General features: G+C 42.7%; 1 protein-coding gene across 2 annotated transcripts in view; it reads left to right on the top strand.

Moving 5' to 3' along the window:
• The window catches only part of LOC311237375 (nipped-B-like protein B), an 80,463-nt gene that overhangs the window by 34,079 nt on the left and 25,868 nt on the right, over positions 1–20,516 (top strand). For both annotated transcript variants that reach the window (XM_084325211.1, XM_084325210.1), the window contains exons 12-20: positions 2,430–2,552; positions 5,998–6,174; positions 9,256–9,327; positions 9,412–9,501; positions 10,262–10,365; positions 13,218–13,304; positions 14,922–15,153; positions 19,200–19,351; positions 19,441–19,521. In XM_084325211.1, the coding sequence (XP_084181337.1) occupies positions 2,430–2,552; positions 5,998–6,174; positions 9,256–9,327; positions 9,412–9,501; positions 10,262–10,365; positions 13,218–13,304; positions 14,922–15,153; positions 19,200–19,351; positions 19,441–19,521 (1,118 nt within the window). The remainder of the gene's footprint in view (positions 1–2,429; positions 2,553–5,997; positions 6,175–9,255; positions 9,328–9,411; positions 9,502–10,261; positions 10,366–13,217; positions 13,305–14,921; positions 15,154–19,199; positions 19,352–19,440; positions 19,522–20,516) is intronic.

Here is a 20,516-nt window from a genome sequence, read left to right as displayed (position 1 = left end):
ATATACTATCGATAATCTAGCATTTATTTGAAAACGATTCATAAATCAGCCGAAAAATGACAACGTGTTTTGTGTATTCCACTAAAGAGCTATTATCGCGGAATTTCTCTGGAATTACTAGAACTCTCCAAAACTATACTCTTATTCAAAACGGTATAAAACGGAAATGAAAAAACAATCTGTTTCATACATGTTGACTGCAAGCAAGTCATTGATAAGCGAGGGGTGTTTTAGACCCATAGCCATAATTTAAGATATAGTTTAAGCCTTCGCAAATTTCCCCGACCTCCCATTGACTTCCTTATTGGCACTCTAGCCCATATATGGTCAAAGGGGCGTGGCACTGAATGTGTTAATGTTACAAGAGGTACACAATAGATGACAATGAGTTACAAACAGCCACCATGCTTTGCTTCCTGTCTGTAAGATTAAATTGAGGGCTAAAATACTCCTATAGTGTGTAAGAACCTTTCATGAATGTTTCCCACTATTTAAAGACGTCTTTCTGCATGGTTGCATGTGGAAAACACTATTTTTACAGATTTGTATTCATATGACCAACTCGTCAACAAAGTTAACTGCCTTTTAGTTCACTAAAGACTTTACTTGGTTGAGCACAGAGTGGTAGTAGTATTTGTATTTTCTTCTTGTTCTTATTATTTACTGACAGTATCTTGTACATTTGAACCCTTTCACTACCACACTACAGAAGGTTAACCCTTTCACTACACTACAGACTGTTAACCCTTTCACTACCACTCTACAGACGGTTAACTTTTCACTACCACACCACAGAAGATTAACCGTCTGTAGTGTGGTAGTGAAAGGGTTAAAGGACCATACTGGTGTGGTGATGAACCTACATTAAATGTATCTCCAGGTCGCGCTAACGAATTGGTTGCATCTTGTCAAATAAATCGATGCCCGCATTGGACCAGAAAGGCACTATGGAAAGCAGAGAGTTCTTAAACAAGGAAGTACACATGCAGGAAGGGAGAGGGAAGCATGTTTTTAAGGAGCGACAGTACCAGCCAGGAGACACACTTGAGTAGCTCTTCTTCTATATAATTCTATGGTTAACCCTTTCACCACCACACTACAGCAGGTTAACCCTTTCACTACCACACTACAGATGGTCATTGTGTGGTAGTGAAAGGGTTAAACTTCTGTAGTGTGGTAGTGAAAGGGGTAACCCTTTGTCGTGTGGCAGTGAAAGGGTTAACCTTATGTATTGTCGTGGTGAAAGGGTTAACCATTTGGTAGTGTGGTAGTGAAAGGGTTAATCACCCAATGTTCACATTTTTAAACAAGGTAATCAAATCAAAACATTTCAAAAGTAAGCTATGCTCAGGAAAATGATCAAAGGCAATGTGTGCACTGTTGATTAGTAAATGGGCTAAAACTCTGGTCCTTAAAGCTGCAATGTGTGAGATTTTTTAAAATATAATTTGGCTTCAAAACAGAATCTACTATGAGCAAGTTTCATTGACCAGAGTAGCAGACAGTGCAGAGATATTCCATTCTGAAGTTTCACAGAGAGGCTCCCCCTTCTAACCAATCAGAGAAGCTCAAAGGGAAGTTTGAATACCGTAAGCACTTTTAGTGGTTTAATCTACACGTTCCTCATTCAATACAGTCCAGCAATGAAGACCATGTGGTAGGGCTGTACCGAATGCTTCGAATCTACGATCATAATGTTGACATTCGAATTCTAAATCAACATTTGAATTAAAAAAATGTATACGTTTTTTTTTTTTTTTTTGTCTATTCAATCTGTTTAAACCAATGGGGGTTTTCTTCACAGTTGCAGTTAAAGATTAGGCTACACTAATATTATAATATTATACTATAAGACGTCACCATCACTTTCATACCAACCGTGCCCTTGGATTACCGTATATATGTCGACGAAACTGATGAGTTATATTCATTAAAGAAAGTTGATTTAATAAAAGAAAAATACTCATTTAATCAGATTAATCACTATTGAAATTGAGGATTTAGTTTGAGAAATTGTATTTTTTTTTCTTTTATTATTAAGTAAAACCTTTTTATAGACATTCGAAGCTTCGTTCGAATACTTCAATCGAAGCTTCAAATGTTAAAAAATGACATTCGGTACAGCCCTACCATGTGGACTTATTCCAATAAAATTCATTTCAAGCTTCTCTGATTGGTTAGAAGGGGGAGCCTCTGAAACTTTTTTAGAATGGAATATCTCTGCTGCACTGCTGCCAAACTGGTCACTGAAGTAGACTGTGAATCAATGTGGCCACGTTTGTGTAACAAATAAATACATAAAAAAAAAATAATAATAATCTTACACATTGTAGCTTTAAGCCCCTGTTGGGAATAAAAATATATTTGAAAATGAACTGAAAGATGATTCTGTCCTGAATGACCTCCCTCCCATCTGCTGGCTGAGGTAGATTCTACCTGTGAGCGGGTGAAGATGAACAAGCGTAAGCGCAGCTCAACCAGTGAGAAGCCCAAGTACGCCGAGATGGAATCTGAGGATGAGGACGAGGACGACGATGAAGACGAGGAGGAGTGTGAGTTACCTGAACCCAGCCATCCTCTTAACCATTCACCTGTTACTGTAGATAAGCCCTTAACCATTCACCTGTTACTAGTGATGTACCGATGTGAAAATTGTGGCCGATACCGATAACCGATATTAATATTGCTGTTCTGGCCGATACCGATATTTACCAATGTCGATATCTCTGAGATATAGAAAACACTTTTTTATGATAATCAAATAAAGAGCTATTTTCCAATTTTTTATTTAAATGTCTTTTTATACTTTTGTAACTTATTTTCAGAAATGACTATTTTGAAACTATTTAAGGCCAAAACATGTAAAAAGAAAAAAAAAGATAAAAGAAAAAAAAAAAAAATTCTGCCCATATCTTGATATCGGCCCGATACCGATGTGTAAAAAAACGGCCATATCGGCCGATATTATATCGGCGGCCGATATATCGTGCATCACTACCTGTTACTGTAGATAACCCCTTAACCTGTTACTGTAGATAACCTCTTAACCATTCACCTGTTAGATAACCCCTTAACCATTTACATGTTACTGTAGATCAGTGTTTCTCAAAGTGAGGGGCGCGCCCCCCAGGGGGGGCGCAGAGGCATGACAGGGGGGGCCTTGAGATTTATAAAAAAAAAAAAAAAAAAAAATTGTATTACAGAAAATTATCACTAAAGTGCTATCTTTTGCAGCTGCACTGTTCTCCATGAAAATACCATTTCTCAAAATCTGAAAATCATTATTTAATAAAACACAGAAAAGGATCACCAATTTACTCTGGATAAAAAAAAACCTTTACAGACAACATTGAGACAAAGCTTCCTGACACATCTCCATCCAAACTCTTGGAAGAACTCTTTGAAATCTCATCTGATACCACCTAGAGAGCTAGTTTCAGAGTGTGGTGCTGAGTACCAAGTATCTCATCTCATGGCCCACCAAGTATCTCATGATGCAGCAGTTAAGGTGTTGATACCATTCAGCACCACATACAGTATCTGTGTGAAGCTGGCTTTTCATCCATGACAGCTCTGAAAACAAAATATAGGGCCAATGTGAAAGGTCACGATATTGGTGTTATTTCAATCAATTTAAACATGGCCCATTTCATGACTATTTTGTTGGGGCGAGGGGGGGGGGGGGGGTTCCCCAAAATATTTTGGTCCACCAAAGGGGGGCCTGACAGAAAATTTTTTAGAAGCACTGCTGTAGATAACCCCTTAGCCATTCACCTGTTACTGTAGATAACCCCATAGCCATTCACCTGTTAGATAACCTCTTAGCCATTCACCTGTTACTGTAGATAACCCCTTAGCCATTCACCTGTTACTGTAGATAACCTCTTAACCATTCACCTGTTACTGTAGATGCTACAGCAACTGCGACGCGACTGCAACACAACATCAGCGCGACTTCAACACAACATGGTTGCAGATGTTGCAGAGGGTGTTGTAGAGTGTGTTGCGAGGATGTTGCGTACCTCTCCCCAAAATCTAATCTGAACAACCGTTGCGCTGATGTTGCGTAGCATTGATTGGTTGGTTAGTGAATGGGGGCGGGGCTGTCATATAATAATATTGGTCCCGCAGGCAGGAATACTATCCTCGATAGTTAACGTAATTTATACAAATGGAAGTATTGATTTCGTCCTAACGAATCATTAAAAAAATATACCGTTAACTGGAATATGTTAGTTTCTTACACATATGTTGGATTATGTAATTGGTTTGTCATGACAAACCAATAAAAAATCGCGAATTAACCGTGGTTATCCTATAGCCCTAGTTATATGTACATTTACATGTACATTTCAACAAAGTGGAGCCGCAGGGGACTTCCATAGCATACGCCTTCAAATCCTCTTACCTTGATGATTAAAAGCCTCCACAATTTAGTAAACAGTATCCCCATGCCTGGTGTTGATATTTTACGATGCTAGCTTGTGAGAATTCGTTGTAGCCACCCAACTAACGTTAATGCCATTCAGAATTTATTAACATAGCTAGAACACACAGTAACGTTAATATTAGGGATGTCCGATATTATCGGCCTACCGATATTATCGGCCGATATTGGCATTAAAATGTGATATCGGAAAATATCGGTATCGGTTTTTAAAAAAAAAAATAGATTTTTTTTGTTCACATTTCTATAACCTTTATTTACCCAGGCAAGCAAGTAAGAACAAATTCTGATTTTATTTATTGTCAAAAGTATGCATAATGTGTTAATTCCACAACAAGAGATATGTAATGTTAATTACCTGAAATTATTCAGTTTTTTGGGGGGGAAACCCTGCATATATCGGTATCGGTTGATATCGGTATCGGAAATTAAGAGTTGGACAATATCGGTATATCGGTAAAAAAGCCAATATCGAGCATCCCTAGTTAATATAATTACATGCATCATTGTTTACAATGAACGGGTGGGGCTAATCGAAAGGACTGAACACAGGGACACGTTAAACAGCAGTCAATTATTTTAATACAACAACAGGTAGTTCGAGCTGCATTTGTGCCTACGACCGCACCACAGCCACAGGGATATGTGGCTTTGTCGAGCTCTCTCTCTCCTGCCATGAATCAGCAGCTCTTCCTCGAGTGCCTGCCGTCAGCTCAAAAACACCGAACCGGTAGCAGCAATAATACTTCCAGTCGGGGGTTTTCAAAATAAAAGAGCAACGTCTAAAACACCGGAAAAGACGTTTATTTTGTACATTAATTTAACATTTATTTGTACAATGTTGCATAGGCTACGTGTGGATGTTGCAGAAGCATAAAGGCAGAGTGTCTGCAACATTGTTGCATTGTCGATGTTGTGTCGCAGTCGCGTCGCAGTTGCTGTAGCATGTAGAGGCCTTTAGCCATTCACCTGTTACTGTAGATAACCTCTTAACCATTCACCAGTCAGGTCATTTCTTAACCATTCACCAGTTCGATAACGATAACCTCTTAACCATTCACCAGTTCGATAACCTCTTAACCATTCACCTGTTAGATAACCTCTTAACCATTCACCAGTCAGATGAGACGTTATGCAGCGCACCACTCTTTATGCATCTATGATATAGTAGAAAATGATGCACACCCTTTTTAGTCTTGCACGGATTTTATTTGATCAGGTAAATACTTAAAGGAACACGCCAACATTAAGGGAGTTCCCTTTTCTCCAGAGTCGGACAAGTAGATGGATACTAATTTCCTCTCCGTGCGTTCAGTAGAAAGCTATCCGGTTGCAAGCTAGCCTATCTTAGCACAAATGAATGGAAGCCGATACAGACCACTAGCCTAGCTAGGAAATTGGTATCTATCTTCTCGTCTGGCTCTGGAGAAGACGGTGAGCACATGTCCCATAACGGTGACGACGTGTTCCTTTTAACATTTAACTTTTCAGAGAGTTATCAAACTTCGTAGCTTTTTTTATTGTAATCTATGCTCTTGATATGATTTCAGCTTCACGGAAGAGGCACAAGAAGGACCGCGATAAGACGTGGGAGACCTCCTCCAAGCGGGATAAGAGGGGCTCTGGAGAGCACCGGCGGAGTGGGGGGCATCAGGAGGGTCGACGCGGCCGCTACAGAGACTCTGAAGACTCGGGAGAGGACTCCCCGCCACCGAGTCTGAGTGACGGTAAGTCTCGTCTGTTACTGTCGCACGCGGAAGCGACGGAAAGTGGCTCTGCGCTTGTTTTCATAGCGGGGGATTAGGGACGTGCCGAGTCTGATGGACAGATTGAGCATTCCGATTTTACTTTGTTAGTTTTTAGGACTTTTCGGTTTGTCACCTCCAGCCAAGGAGGTTATGTTGTAGGGATGTCCCAATCCGATCACGTGATCGGGATCGGGGCCGATCACGTGATTTTCCGAAGATCGGGATCGACAAAAAGAAAAACAAATCTGCCATTTATTTATTTTTAATTTTTTTTTAACTTTCTTTTTTTTATTCAACAAACATGACCATGTTCACGTCTTAAACTCATACTGAGGCCTTAGTTTTGGTTTTAAATTGCATATCATCATCCATTTATTTATTGTCACACAGAGCAGAGGAATTTTGCCAAAACAAACCAATAGTATCCAGCTGCAGAACGGCAGACCAGCCACACTCTCTGACCCAAATTAAAAAACGTTTAAGTTTGAGTTTAAGACGTGAACATGGTCATGTTTGTTGAATTAATTTTTTTTTTTATTTTTATTTTTTATCGGATCGGGAAATATCGGTATCGGTAGATACTCAAAATCACTTGATCGGGATCGGATCGGGAGCAAAAAAACGTGATCGGGACATCCCTATTGTTGTCACCCCGTTTGTCCGCCTGTCTCGCTGTGAGCCAAACGTCTCGAAACATAACGGTCAGATCGCCATGCCGTGCACATTCATGACCCCCGAATGATGGGTGACTTGTGAGTGCTTGACAAATAGTTTTTACCTACTGTATCAAGGAGGCCTGTGAAGTGGCCGCACTGTTCTCACAAAACTTAAAAACATGAGGAGCATGTGCAGGCGTTACTTGTGACCTTTTTGTCCGATTTGCACCAAACTTTACACATATGTTTGTCTTTTTTATTATAGTGAGGAGGAGGCCTGGGATGTTTGGAGTCATTTGACCTTGTTGTGTGGAGCTATAGGAAACATGAACAGAAAGTGATGTGTTACGCTTTGTTTTGCACCAAACTCGACAAATATGTTTGTTGTAAGACTGCATTGAGGTAGTATTACCACTGTTGATAGTTCATAAAACATGGATTTACAGCCTTGGTCTGTTGAGACTTTTAGGCAGCTCTCGTTTTTGTCATCTACCCAATAAAATGTGTGAAAGTTCATTGGGGAGATTTAAGCCTTGGTGGAGGTCTGCACTCCACTGAGTGCATTCTTCCAGTTAACGACTGTGTCCATTAGCCATTGGTCTTACGAGTGCTCTTTATGAAAGGACGCTTACAGTGGCACATTCACACAACTTGCGTGAAGCAGACCCCGCCAACCTCATCTGTCGCTCCCCTCTCCCTCCCTGCGTGAAGCAGACCCCACAGGCACCAACCTCATCTGTCGCTCCCCTCTCCCTCCCTGCGTGAAGCAGACCCCACCATTACCACCAACCTCACCTGTCGCTCCCCTCTCCCTCCCTGCGTGAAGCAGACCCCACCATTACCACCAACCTCATCTGTCGCTCCCCTCTCCCTCCCTGCGTGAAGCAGACCCCACAGGCACCAACCTCATCTGTCGCTCCCCTCTCCCTCCCTGCGTGAAGCAGACCCGCCAACCTCATCTGTCGCTCCCCTCTCCCTCCCTGCGTGAAGCAGACCCCACCATTACCACCAACCTCATCTGTCGCTCCCCTCTCCCTCCCTGCGTGAAGCAGACCCCACCAACCTCATCTGTCGCTCCCCTCGACATGCCATGCCTTTTCATAATCGCCAAAACAATTATTAATGTCATCAGTTTGGATAGTTGGTAGTTGCGTGTTGCCTCTGGACCTGTGAGAGGAAGGCGTTTACAGTCTGTGGAACACACTCATTTGTGGCGAAAGATTGATATTAGGGCTGCACGATTTTGGGAAATAATCTAATTGCGATTTTTCGGACAGATATTGCAATTGCGATTACATTTGCGATTATAATATATCTTTTTTAAGCAGCCCCACAGAGGTTTATTGTAAAATGCGGCTTGCACCTGGTGGGTCTTTTCAGGACACCGAGCCTGAAAATCTTTCTTTTTACCTGGGAATCGATACCGGTACCGAACGGTACCTTTTTTTCTGTACTTTACTCTCCCTCTCTGAAGTCTAAACTTCACAACACACAATCTAAAAACCCTTACCTCCCTCTCCCAAACCGATCTTGTATCTCAATGGGACTTTCTGGTTAAATAAATGTAAAAAAAAAGAAAGAAAAAAAAAAAGCGTTTTTTTTTCTTCTTTTTTTGATAATTGCATCATTCCAAATCGCAATTTCGATTTAAAATCGATAATCGTGCAGCCCTAATTGATATGATTACAGACATCCTTTTATTGGTAATGGTAGATAATCAAGCCGTTAGGCAAGGATGAGAGAGAGATGCAGATGTGCAGTGAGTTAGTAACTCCTATAAATATAGAGGTCAATGCACATTTTGGAGGAACATTTGTAACTTTTAGCATGATGATTACATTCATCTGGGACACTGGAAAGCAGATTGTGAAATGAGAGCTAACTGTCCCCCAACTTTGAATTCAAACCCATCCTTGCAGTTAGAAGAGTTAGCACTTCGCCACCAACTTTTCTTGGAACAAAAAGTGACGGCCCTTAATGCACAGTTTCACTGCAGGGGAATCGCTCCCCTGCCCACAGTGAAATGCTGTTACAACTCCACCTCAAGGAGTTCACAGGAAGTTCATGATACTTTGTTTTCAAGTGTTGTACTCACTCACTCGCTCGCTCGCTGCCCCTAGTGGCAGTTCACAGGCGTGGCACTTTGACTCCTGTTTAGAGGGTCTGCCCTCCTGCTTTGCATACGACGATGTCTCCTTGTCCTTAACCCGGTTCGTTAGTCGCTCGGGAGAGTTCAGGGCCACCTTTAACAAATTCACAACTTTCGGGGCTGATTCCAATTACGCGAGTTTTGGCAACCATGTGTGCGAGTGCATCTGTGTAACTCGCAACAGGGCGAGGATTAGCCAAGGCCGTCTGTTTTGCATTTGAATAACGTGGTCCTGATTTCGTTCTCCTTATCTAGTTGCCAAACGGATGAAGAAGAAGGAGAAGGAGAAGAAGCGGAAGGCGTACGAGCCCAAGCTGACACCCGAAGGTAATTTCAACACGGAGCTGTTTATAACACTGGAGCGATCCCGTTCTCGCTCGCCAACCCGCTCACTGTGTTTTCCTTCACTAGAAATGATGGACTCCTCGACGTTCAAGAGGTTCACGGCGAGCATCGACAACGTCCTGGAGAGCCTGGAAGACGTGGATTTCACAGCTGAAGGTGCAGATTTTTTCATTTCAGATTTCAAATGCACCACTTGTCTTTATACCTGTATCACTGTTCATATTAATACTACAACTCTGTACATGCATCTGATTAGCACTATACACTGTAGTACTAACTTATATATTTCATACCCAGTTTAATCTCCTCTACATTGTATATTACTGTTACTGTTTACTGTTGGGGGGGGGGGGGGGGGGGCGACAGTGGCTCGGGAGGTAGAGCTGTCGTCTGGTAATCCGAAGGATCCCGGTTCGATTCCTGCTCCTCCCGGGCAGCATGCCGAAGTGTCCTTGAGCAAGACACTTAACCCCTAAATTGCTCGCGATGAGCAGGTCGGCACCGTGCTTGGTTGCCTCCGCCATCGGTGTGTGAATGTGTGGGGTGAATGTGAGGAACAAACATTTTAAAGTGCTTTGGATAAAAAAAAGCGCTATATAATTGTAGTCCATTTGTTACATTTGCACTCTGGTTGGATGCCAAACTTCTTTTCATTGTGCTGTATAATACATTTGAATCTAATCTCATCTTGAGTTTCGCTCCCCTGCCCACAGTGAAATGCTGGTACAACTCCACTTCAAGGACTCCAGTTCATAGGAAGTTCATGATACTTTGTTTTCAAGTGTTGTACTCACTGCCCCTAGTGGCAGTTCACAGGCGTGGCACTTTGACTCCTGTTTAGAGGGTCTGCCCTCCTGCTTTGCATACGACGAAACCCTCCTTGAGGGTTTTAACGGGTTTTCCTCTCCTCCCACAGATGACGAAGATGAGATTCCAGAGGAGCTTCTGCTGGGGAAGCAACAGCTGACTGAACTGAGCAGCGAGTCTGCTAAGATTAAGGCCATGGGCATTACTTATAGGGTAAGAACGGGGGAGTATTGGCGTGTAACTATGCAATTTATACCTACCTGCTGCTTTCACTGTCTCTACAACTGCCCTACACTGTAATCATAGTGATCATAATAATCATAACTACCGACCTCATACTAGAGTTTACCCATCTGTATGATAGCATGTACAGTATATACTGTAAATATAAATATTTTATATAATTCTTCTATGTACCTACTTGTATATAACTCTGTATGATGGCGTTCAATAATGCTGTATATTTATTCTTACCGTATTTATATACCTGTACATACCTGCATATAATCCTATATCTGTACATATCCCGTACCTACTCTTACTAGTTACGCTGCTGGCCAGTATGACTTACTACCATAGTGTCTAGTTTATACCTGATCACTGTATTATCTGATGGCACTATACTCGGTAGCACTCATTTATATATTTTATACCCAGTTTAATCAACTGTACATCGTATATTACTATTGCACTTACTGTTACATTTGCACTCTGGTTGGCAGCCAAACCTTGTGCTGTATAATAATAATAATACATTTGAATCTAATCAGTAATTATAGATGGGTTTCCCGACTGTCGTATAGAAGGACCCCCCACTCGGCCGTCTCACCGCGTCCACCCTGCTTCTGTCGCACCCTCTCGCCCCAAGTTCACCTGTTCCCACCGCAGAACTTGTACAAACTCTCTGCATGGAAGGCCCCACATCCCTTTTCAAAACCCTATTTCTGTCATCGTCGTGTCCAGCAATTTGAGAACGACCTTGTGATGTGCTGCCGTTTAGAAAGTGTTTCCTCCCAGGGCGGTCAGGTGGCGTAGCGGAGATTGCGTTCGTCACCAACACCGGAGACGCTGGATTCGCCTGTTCGAATCCAGCTCACAGCTCCGGCGTTGTCACCAGCTTGGCTGGCCGTTCATACTAATACAATTGGCTGTATTAGAGGGTGGGAAAGCTGGCGGGGGTGGGTGGGTCGTTGTAAACAGCGACTCCTACAGTTCGGTCGGGGCGCCTGCTCAGCGCCGATAGGATCTAAGGGGGGTAGTGTGATCCTTCCACACGTTACACCCTCTCAGTGAGAGTCCGCGCTGCCAGGTGAAAAGAAGCGGTTGATTGGCTGGACGTGTGTCGGAGGAAGCACGTGGTAGCCTCCACTCTCCCAGACCGACTGTGGGGGGTAAGTGCGCAGCGACCAGGAAGGGGATTGGGAATTGGCATAACGACTAACATTGGGATGGGAGAAAAATCGGAGGAAAAAGGAGGGGGAAAAAGATCAATAAAAAAAAATTAAAAATAAAGTGTTTCCTCCCACAAATGAATGTCAAATAATTTCAAACATAAAACCTATCAAACGGGCAAAGAACATGACAGTATATTATAAAAAGTCTGTTTATTTTCATCACTTACCTCTTGCTCAACGTCCTGCTCTCTCTGCTCTTCATGGTTCCTGGAGGTTGCCGTTAGATGGGGCAGCATGGACCACATTCACACAGTGACCATTTTGCTCTCTTATCCTACTCGGGTTGGGATTCCTTTCCACCCTGTTCCCACGTGAACATGAAATAAGAGCAACATGGCAGCCATGTGAATATGGCTAATTGTCTCTTTAACAGTTGAAACTCCCAAATAACACCATGCTCTGCTATCAGTCCAGGTCCAAAAAACTATCTCAGCTTTGTAAACGTGACCTATACCTGCAACTATTGGGGGCGACAGTGGCTCGGGAGGTAAAGCAGTTGTCTGGTAATACAGAAGTTCCTGGTTCGATTCCCGGTCAGCGTGTGTCGAAGTGTCCTTGAGAAAGACGCTTAACCCCTAACTGCTTCCGATCAACAGGTTGGCTTCTTGCATGATCGCCTCTGCCATCGGAGTGTGAGTGAATGGGTGAATGTGAGGAACAAATTGTAAAGTGCTTTGGATAAAAGTTGCTATATAAATGTACCAATTTATTGAAAGAAATAACTGTACTTCTAAAAGAAAAACCTGTGATGCAGCCTGACATCTGGTGTTTGGCAAATTACAACATCTTGCACATTTCTTAGCCTCACTTGCAATCTAAACATTAGGGCTGCAACTAATGACTATTTTGGTAGTCGACTAATCTGTCGATTATTTTTTTCGATTAGTCGACTAATCGAAAAACAAGTATATAAAAAATAAAAAATAAAAGAATAAATATAGTTATATATATACATTTTTTTTTGCACTACCTATCTTTGTGAAAGTGGCTTCTCAGCTCTGGTCCAGCTGAAGACAGAGCAGAGGAACAGATTGGACATTGAGCATGACCTCAGAGTTGCTTTGAGACTCTTGTCAGGACCAAACAACATCCCAACTTATCCCATTAGTTCCCCCAAACTTACTGTCGGTCTGTTATGTTAAGCTAAGAAGTCTTCAGCTGGCTGGACCAGAGCTGAGAAGCCACTTTCACAAAGATAGGTAGTGCAAAAAAAAATAATTATATAAGTTTTTTTTAAATTTTAATGACTAATCGACGCAACAATTCCTCGTCGACGATTTTTTATAATCGACATCGTCGATTATGTCGACTAATCGTTGCAGCCCTACTAAACATTCAACGTATGCCCAAGCTTACACACCGTTTTCCTTTGAAAGGACTTTCCGTCTGGATTTCCATGGCGGCGCTGTAGCTCAGAACAGCTTGAGGAGTCAGTCGTGTGTTGCGGCGGGTTATCGCGTGGTGACTCCAGCAGAGCGTGTTTTGCAAAGCGGAAAAGGAAACCCATCTTATATGTTTCACGAGCTACTCTGTGTAGATCTTACTGTTAAAGAGACGACACATTCACAGCCGGATCATCAATCGCCTTCACATCATCCGTTTCGTCCACAGGTTCCGGCTGACAAATTAGTGAAGACGATGAACATCCTGGAGAAGAACATCAGGGACGGAGCCAAACTGTCCACGTTGATGAACCACGTAAGTGCTGCCTGTGTCATCAGCCTCCTGTTGTTATTTTATTTATAACTTTATTACTGGCAAGTTGGCCTTGAGAGGTTGAATATTAACCAGAAGGTCACCAAAACATCTTTTTACTATTATGACTAGGGATATCCGATATTGGCATAAAAATGTGATATCGGAAATTATCGGTATCGGTTTAATTTTTTTTTTTTTTTTATTATTATTATTATTATTTATTTTTTTACATTTATTTAACCTTTATTTACCCAGGCAAGCAAGTAAGAACAAATTCAGATTTTATTTATTGTCAAAAGTATGCATAATGTTGTGTTAATTCCACAACAAGAGATATGTAACGTTAATTACCTGAAATTATTCCGTTTTTTGGGGGGGGGACCCTGCATATATCGGTATCGGAAATTAAGAGTTGGACAATATCGGTATATCGGTATCGGTAAAAAAGCCAATATCTAACATCCCTAATTATGACCATTCAACTATCTACTATATACTAATATACTGGGGCTGACCGTATACTTCGACACACCCCCGGTAGGGGTGGAAATCGCCAGAGACCTCACGATACGATACTATCGCGATACTTGCGTCACGATACGACAGTATCGCGATTAAAAAAAAAAAAAGTCAACATGTTTTATCTAATAAAATAAAGTTCATTCTGTTCATCTCACTTCAATAATTTGTATTGCAGAACATGGTATTTTCTCAAGCTGACGGATGTAAACACTGTAATCTGTGTTGCATTTACCTGACAAACTAAACTGTTTGTATTACAGTCATATTCCAATTTAACTGAATGCACATGTGTGTGTGTGTGTGTGGACTACTGTACTATTACAGATATTGAAATTAACAATGCAACTTCCTTATACAAAAAATAATAATAATTAAACAAAAATATGAATAATTAAATATCGATACTTGGCGTCCCTGTATCGATACAGTATCGCCACGTGAAGTATCGCGATACTACTATGTATAGATTTTCACCCCCACCCCTAGCTCTCGGGCAGCGTGTCGAAGTGTCCTTGAGCAAGACACTTAACCCCTAATAGCTCCAGATGAGCAGGTCGGCACCTCGCATGGTTGCCTCCGCCGTCGGTATGTGAATGTGTGAGTGAATGGGTGAATGTGAGGAACAAATTGTAAAGCGCTTTGGATAGAAGTGGTATATAAATGCACAATTTAATTTATGTTACTCCCTATATTACTACCTATCATGCTAATGTGTCTATACTATGCACTCGGAGTTTTAACACTCAAGTTCTACACTATTGCCACTGACACTTAGCTGCCAGAGATGTACCCTTCCTGCTGACTTGTTGTTCACGACCTGTAAGTCGCTTTGCATAAAAGCATCAGCTAGAAATGTAAATTATCCACACGACACGTCGTGTCTGTCCCCATCGAACTGATCTTGAACAAGACGGTGAACCCCTAACATGACCTGCTGTAAATCAGTTCGCTGAGATGTCCAGGCTGCATGGAATCACATGAGTGGTACATGTGAAAAAGACAATTTCCTTAAGAGGATCACTACAGTGCCTCCAAACAAAACCACTTTATTGAAGTGAGCCGAGTTCTGACGGTGCGTCCCATCTCTCCCCGCAGGGCAACGACGCGGAGGACGAGGAGCGTATGTGGCGCAACCTCATCATGGAGCGTGTGACCAAGTCGGCCGACGCCTGTCTGACGGCGCTCAACATCATGACGTCGCCGCGCATGCCCAAGGTGGTGTACAGCGAGGACGTCATCGAGAGCGTGCTGCAGTACACCAAGTTCCACCTGCAGAACACCCTCTACCCCCAGTACGACGCTGTCTACAGGGTGGACCAGCGCGGAGGTCAGTGTGGGGGCGTGTCCTCCGAGGTCTCTGTTCAACACCTCCCCCCCCCTCCTCCTTCCCCTCGTCTTCCCTCACACCCTACCCTTTGTCTCACCCCGCCTTTTGTCTTTGACCCAAACAGCCTTTGTTATTCACCCCCAACCCCCCCTTCCCACAGAGCAAGGTCACAGAACTGAGGCTGCGGTTACATTAGGGCCAAAACTATTCGTTTTCATTTCGCTTTTCAGAACGCTGCGTAATGGCAGGCAAGTTAGACGTCGTTTTGTCTCGTGAGCACAGAGTGATGTATATACATGTAGTACAATGCCAAAGCAGTAGGTGGCGATGTAGTTCAAACATGAAGGCCATTTTCAACAAATTAGAAAGGTTGAACGCGTCACTACACTTCCTGCTAAAAAACAACAAAGCCACCATCTTTAACACCATGGGTTATATCCATCAATATAGCCAGTCTGCCACCGTTGAAAGCCTATGGAGATGTTTACCTTCTTTGCATGGCTATAACTTTAAAATTTGTATTGCTATTAGAGCTGCCGCGGTATTGATATTTTCCTTACCGCACGAATTTGCGAAATATTTTCTACCGCCGCGGTATTACCGCACAGTGCGCACAAAAAAAAAAAAGTTTGAATGCATTTTTTTTTTTTTAGTAGTCTACTCTTATAGCCTGCCTCTAGTCTAATGGCGCTTTTCCACTGCATAGTACCTACTCGACTCGACCCGCTTTAGGCACCTGGTACTTCGTTCCTTTTCCACTGCAGCCAGGTACTACTCCGTGTGGGGACGCAGGCGGCGCCGCTTGTGTACACTGAAAGCTCCGTGGGCATAGATGTCCGAGGGCTTGCAGCAAGCCAGAGTTTAACACAGTTTCAATCAATCAATCAATCAATAACAACATTAACCAGACTCTCGTTGCGTCTATTCTGCCAAAGCTAACGTTACCTCTCATTGTGTATTCTACCAAGCAAACCCGGGTTTAACGTTACCTCTCGTTTATATCGGCTGACGGTAGCATTAGGCTAATAACAACAACAAACTTAACACATCAGCGATCTTGTTGTGACACTAAACTCTCCGCTCGGTGGTAAATTGGGTTGATGTCGGTTTTGTTTCATCAATAAATAAGGCAGAATACACAGTGAATCCATTCTTTTTTGTTTATTGCACTTGGTTCTGTCGCAAACAAATCCTGAATGAAATGCATCCTTAGCGAGGCAGTAAAGATGGCGGCGCGGCGTTCTGTTTTCGTTCAGAGGCTACAAAGTGTGACGCGTCTCTCTTCTGACCAGTCAGTGGTCTGCAATGTTTCACATGCCTTTTCTGGTACCACTTCTACCCAATAGGGTCGCTTGGAACCGAGTAGGGTATATCTGCAGAGCCGCAAGCCGCAAGCCAACTTTATTATTATGATAAAAAACAGCGGTGACGCGGTATTCAGCCTAACTCTGCGGTGAGCGTGATGCAACAGCGATACCGCGGTAATGCGGTTATCGCGGCAGCTCTAATTGCTATATTGACATTACTATGGCCCATTCAACATCGATTATCTATCGTTCAAGATGTGGGAACATTATATTTTTTCATTCATACATTGTTGTGTTACTAGCGTCGAGAATTTAAGTATGTTTTTAATCTTTTCTGCTGTAATTCCAAAAACAGTAGTTATAGGCCCTGAAGCATATAGATTATCGATTGGCGTTTCTTTCCTATACACGCTATATTAAAAAATTCAAATGTATATGATCGGTATATATTATGCTTCATCATGCGTGAAGGAAAGGGTGGGGGGGGGGGGGGTCGTTTATAATTCCTTGATCGTCAGTAACGGCTTTATTTACTATGGGTGGATACGTTGATCAGATGGTTTGCAGTGAAATGAATAAACAATCGGGCTGAATTACCGTGCGCCGATGAGACTGGAGGAGAAAGATCCCAATTATTTGACGCCGATCTCCTACATCCATTTCCGGTTTGTATGGCGCAATAAACGCCGAAATCATAGCGATTATAAAGTTTAGAAAGCGATCCAAATGCCACTATAGTGTTTGTCTGGACTGGAGTCCCGTAACAAGATGTGACTGCCGGAGGGATTTCCTCGACGCACCGATCGGCACTTCCGGTTTTGGCGAGAGTGTAACTCGCCCGACCATCCACCAGGCGGCGGTATTGAGGCGTTGCAATCTCATACAGGGTCCCGCTGGAGTCCGGAGGTTGGCTGGATGAATTATGAATGCCATGGCGAAAAAATTAAATATTGATCCCAAAAACGGCGTACGCCGTTGTTGCCGTTCAACGCATGGCGGGCAAAAACGGCATAAGTCGTTTTTGGCGACCAATGTGTTAAATACCTCGCATGAGCCATTTAGCAACATAGCATTTATTTTTCAGCAAGAAACAAAAGTGCAATAAACAAAAACGGGTACATTCACTGTGTGTTCTGCCTCACCACCAAGAGCGGAGAGTTTAGTCTCACAAAAAGATCGCCGATTTTGTTAGCTTACGTGCTAACGTGATTGGGATATGCCATTATAACAGTATAGCATTGTGGCTATCGTACATTAACCTAGTAACGTTAATGCTAGTAGAATGAATGGATGAAAACGTTATTCAACAGATTGCAGAATGGGTACAATACAATACGGCTCAATACAAACAATTGTTAAGGGGATGCAGACTGTTGTAGTTTGGACTGGGTTCCTTATAACAATAACTTGACAACACAAGCTTAGTTTAGCCGCAGCTACAGGCAATCTGAGGAGGACGCAGCTGATATCCTGTATAGGTCCAGCCAGGGGAGAATTTGGCATCGGTGTCTACTACTGCGCATGGGCGTTGTGCAAGAATGGCTCCGTATCCGGCTCGCGCAAATTACATGGCACTGTTGTCTGCGAGTTTCCAAAACGAAAACACCCTTTCGGTGTTGCCACTAGGAAAACGAGTTTTCCTGCCAAAACGGCGTTTCCTTTTAACTTGGACATGCAAACGTAATCATTAGAAAATACAACGTTGCTGTTTTCCCCCAGTGTAACCATGGCCTGAGAAGGGTACTTGACTTCTCATGGCCAGAGAGACGAGACCAACTTCCAAACCTGAATTTGTATTTGACTGGCAATGCTTTAACAATACATTTGTATACTATATCTATATCTGTACATGTCCCTTACCTACTCTTACTAGTTACGCTGCTTGCCAGTATGACTACTACCATAGTGTCTTTATACCTGTATCACTGTACATATTAATACTACAACTCTGTACATACATACTCTGTACATACACATATTAGCACTATTACTCAGTAGTACTCATTTACTCTGGTTGGATGCCAAACTTCTTTTCGTTGTACAGCACTGTACTTGTGCTGTATAATGACCATACATTTGCATCTAATCTAATCTATTAACCATCGAGATCTGACCAACACCCATAAATTACCTCTCTGGTTCCACTACATCAGCAAACCACCCCATTCAGCGCCTCCTGGCTTTGGTGGAGTTTTTAGAAGCAAAGCGTCTCATAGAACCACAATGTTACTCACTCGCTCACTCTCTCACAGTCTGCCCCTAGTGGCGCTTCACAGGCACAACACTTTGACTCATGTTCAAAGAAACTACCCCCTCATCTAGACACGTCTGAACAGCTTGTGATTTTCTCGTGCGGTAAGAGGGGTTTGTGAATCTAAACAAAGAGCTTCCTCATTGCCTAAAGCAGTGGAAACAAATTGGTTGCGATACTAAATATATATATCAAACTCCGCCCTCCTTTCTTGATCCTCCAATGAAAACTGTTGCTTTCCTCTGACAAAGGGAAGCAACCGTTGCGATCGGAGGATCAAGAAAACGGGGCTGTGTTTGAGATGGGACAATTGGCAGGTCTGCAAAACCACACACGGCGCATTACAAATTCAGTTCCGAGTGTTATTTACTTGGAACTAAATGTCCCACTCAAAACCACTGCTGTTGAGCTCTCCATGCTCTAGTCTTCGGCTTAACTTCTGTTGTGTCTTTTTTTCCCTGTCTTTCTTGTGGTTCCCGTTCACCAAGGTGGCTTGATGAGCTCAAAGGCCAAGAGAGCAAAGTGTTCCACACACAAACAGAGGGTTATAGTCATGCTGTACAACAAAGTGTGCGACATCGTCTGCAACATCTCAGAACTGCTCGAACTCCAGCTGCAAACTGACACCACCATCCTCCAGGTGAGACTCTGACCCCTGCTGCTATGACCCCTCCTCATCCAGACCATTGAATTCCTGACTGACCCGGTTACCTTGTGTCCCGCCCGCAGGTTTCCTCCATGGGCATCACGCCGTTCTTTGTGGAGGGTGTCAGTGAACTACAGTTATGTGCCATCAAGCTAGTGACAGCGGTAAGTCTTGCCAAACCCCCGACAACCTTAGAGGTGCTATAGATAACATTCAGGTACTTGTTGTCGCATTTATCCAATGAATAATGTTGTTTACATGTTGCAGGAATGTATCCCCTCCCTACTTCCCATTTCCCTGCATGGAATGCACCTGATAGTCATTTATCCAATCATTTGCATTCCACGCATGGAAATGGGAAGTAGGGAGGCGATACATGCCTGCAATATGTAAACAACAACATTAATTTTGGACCTGCAAACATTAACACTTTAATCGCCATGGGTTAAATTCATAATTTACCATCCCTCGCCAGCTCTATTTGTCTATGGAGAAGTTCCCCTTCTTTGCAGGGCTATAACTTTTAAAATTCTATTGCTAAATTGCCATTATTATGGCCCATTCAATGTCCTATATGTATTGTTCAGGGTGTAGCAACGTTAAACTTTTTCATTCACATATTCATACTAAAATATGGTCTAAAGTATAAGTATGTTTTTATCGTTTTCTGCAGCTTTCTCCAGAACTTGATTTATAGCTCCAAATGCATTATATTGATGATGAAATACAGTTTGATAGCAATCGGCGCGAGATAAAAAATGTCAACTGGACGTGGTTCTAGAAGTTACTGCGTATAAACCAGATGATGACCGGATGGGCGGGGGATCGTTTATAATTCCGTGGGCAGCGTTAGGTCCGTGGGTCATATGTTCATCATAGCAGTTTATATGGAACACGTTAGAATATAACGCTGAATCTTACCGTGGCTTCCTCGCGCCGCTGGCAGATGAGCGTGGAACAGAATTTTTTCTATTATGGGATGGAGAAATGCCCGATCCATTTCCAGGTTGTATAATAGTATATACGTCCAAATCATGTTGTTTTTTCGAGTTATTTGCACCGATCGATGTTCACTGTATCAAGACGGAGTCTCTCTAACGATAGCGAGTGCCCGGACCACATGTGGATGAGCACTTCCGGTTCAAAGGCTCATTTCCGG

Source organism: Notolepis coatsorum (genome assembly GCF_963971535.1).
Source record: "Notolepis coatsorum genome assembly, chromosome: 11".
In the NCBI taxonomy this organism is placed as follows: domain Eukaryota; kingdom Metazoa; phylum Chordata; class Actinopteri; order Aulopiformes; family Paralepididae; genus Notolepis; species Notolepis coatsorum.
The sequence above is the reverse complement of the archived record's forward strand: the minus strand, read 5'-3'. Positions and strand labels throughout refer to the sequence as shown.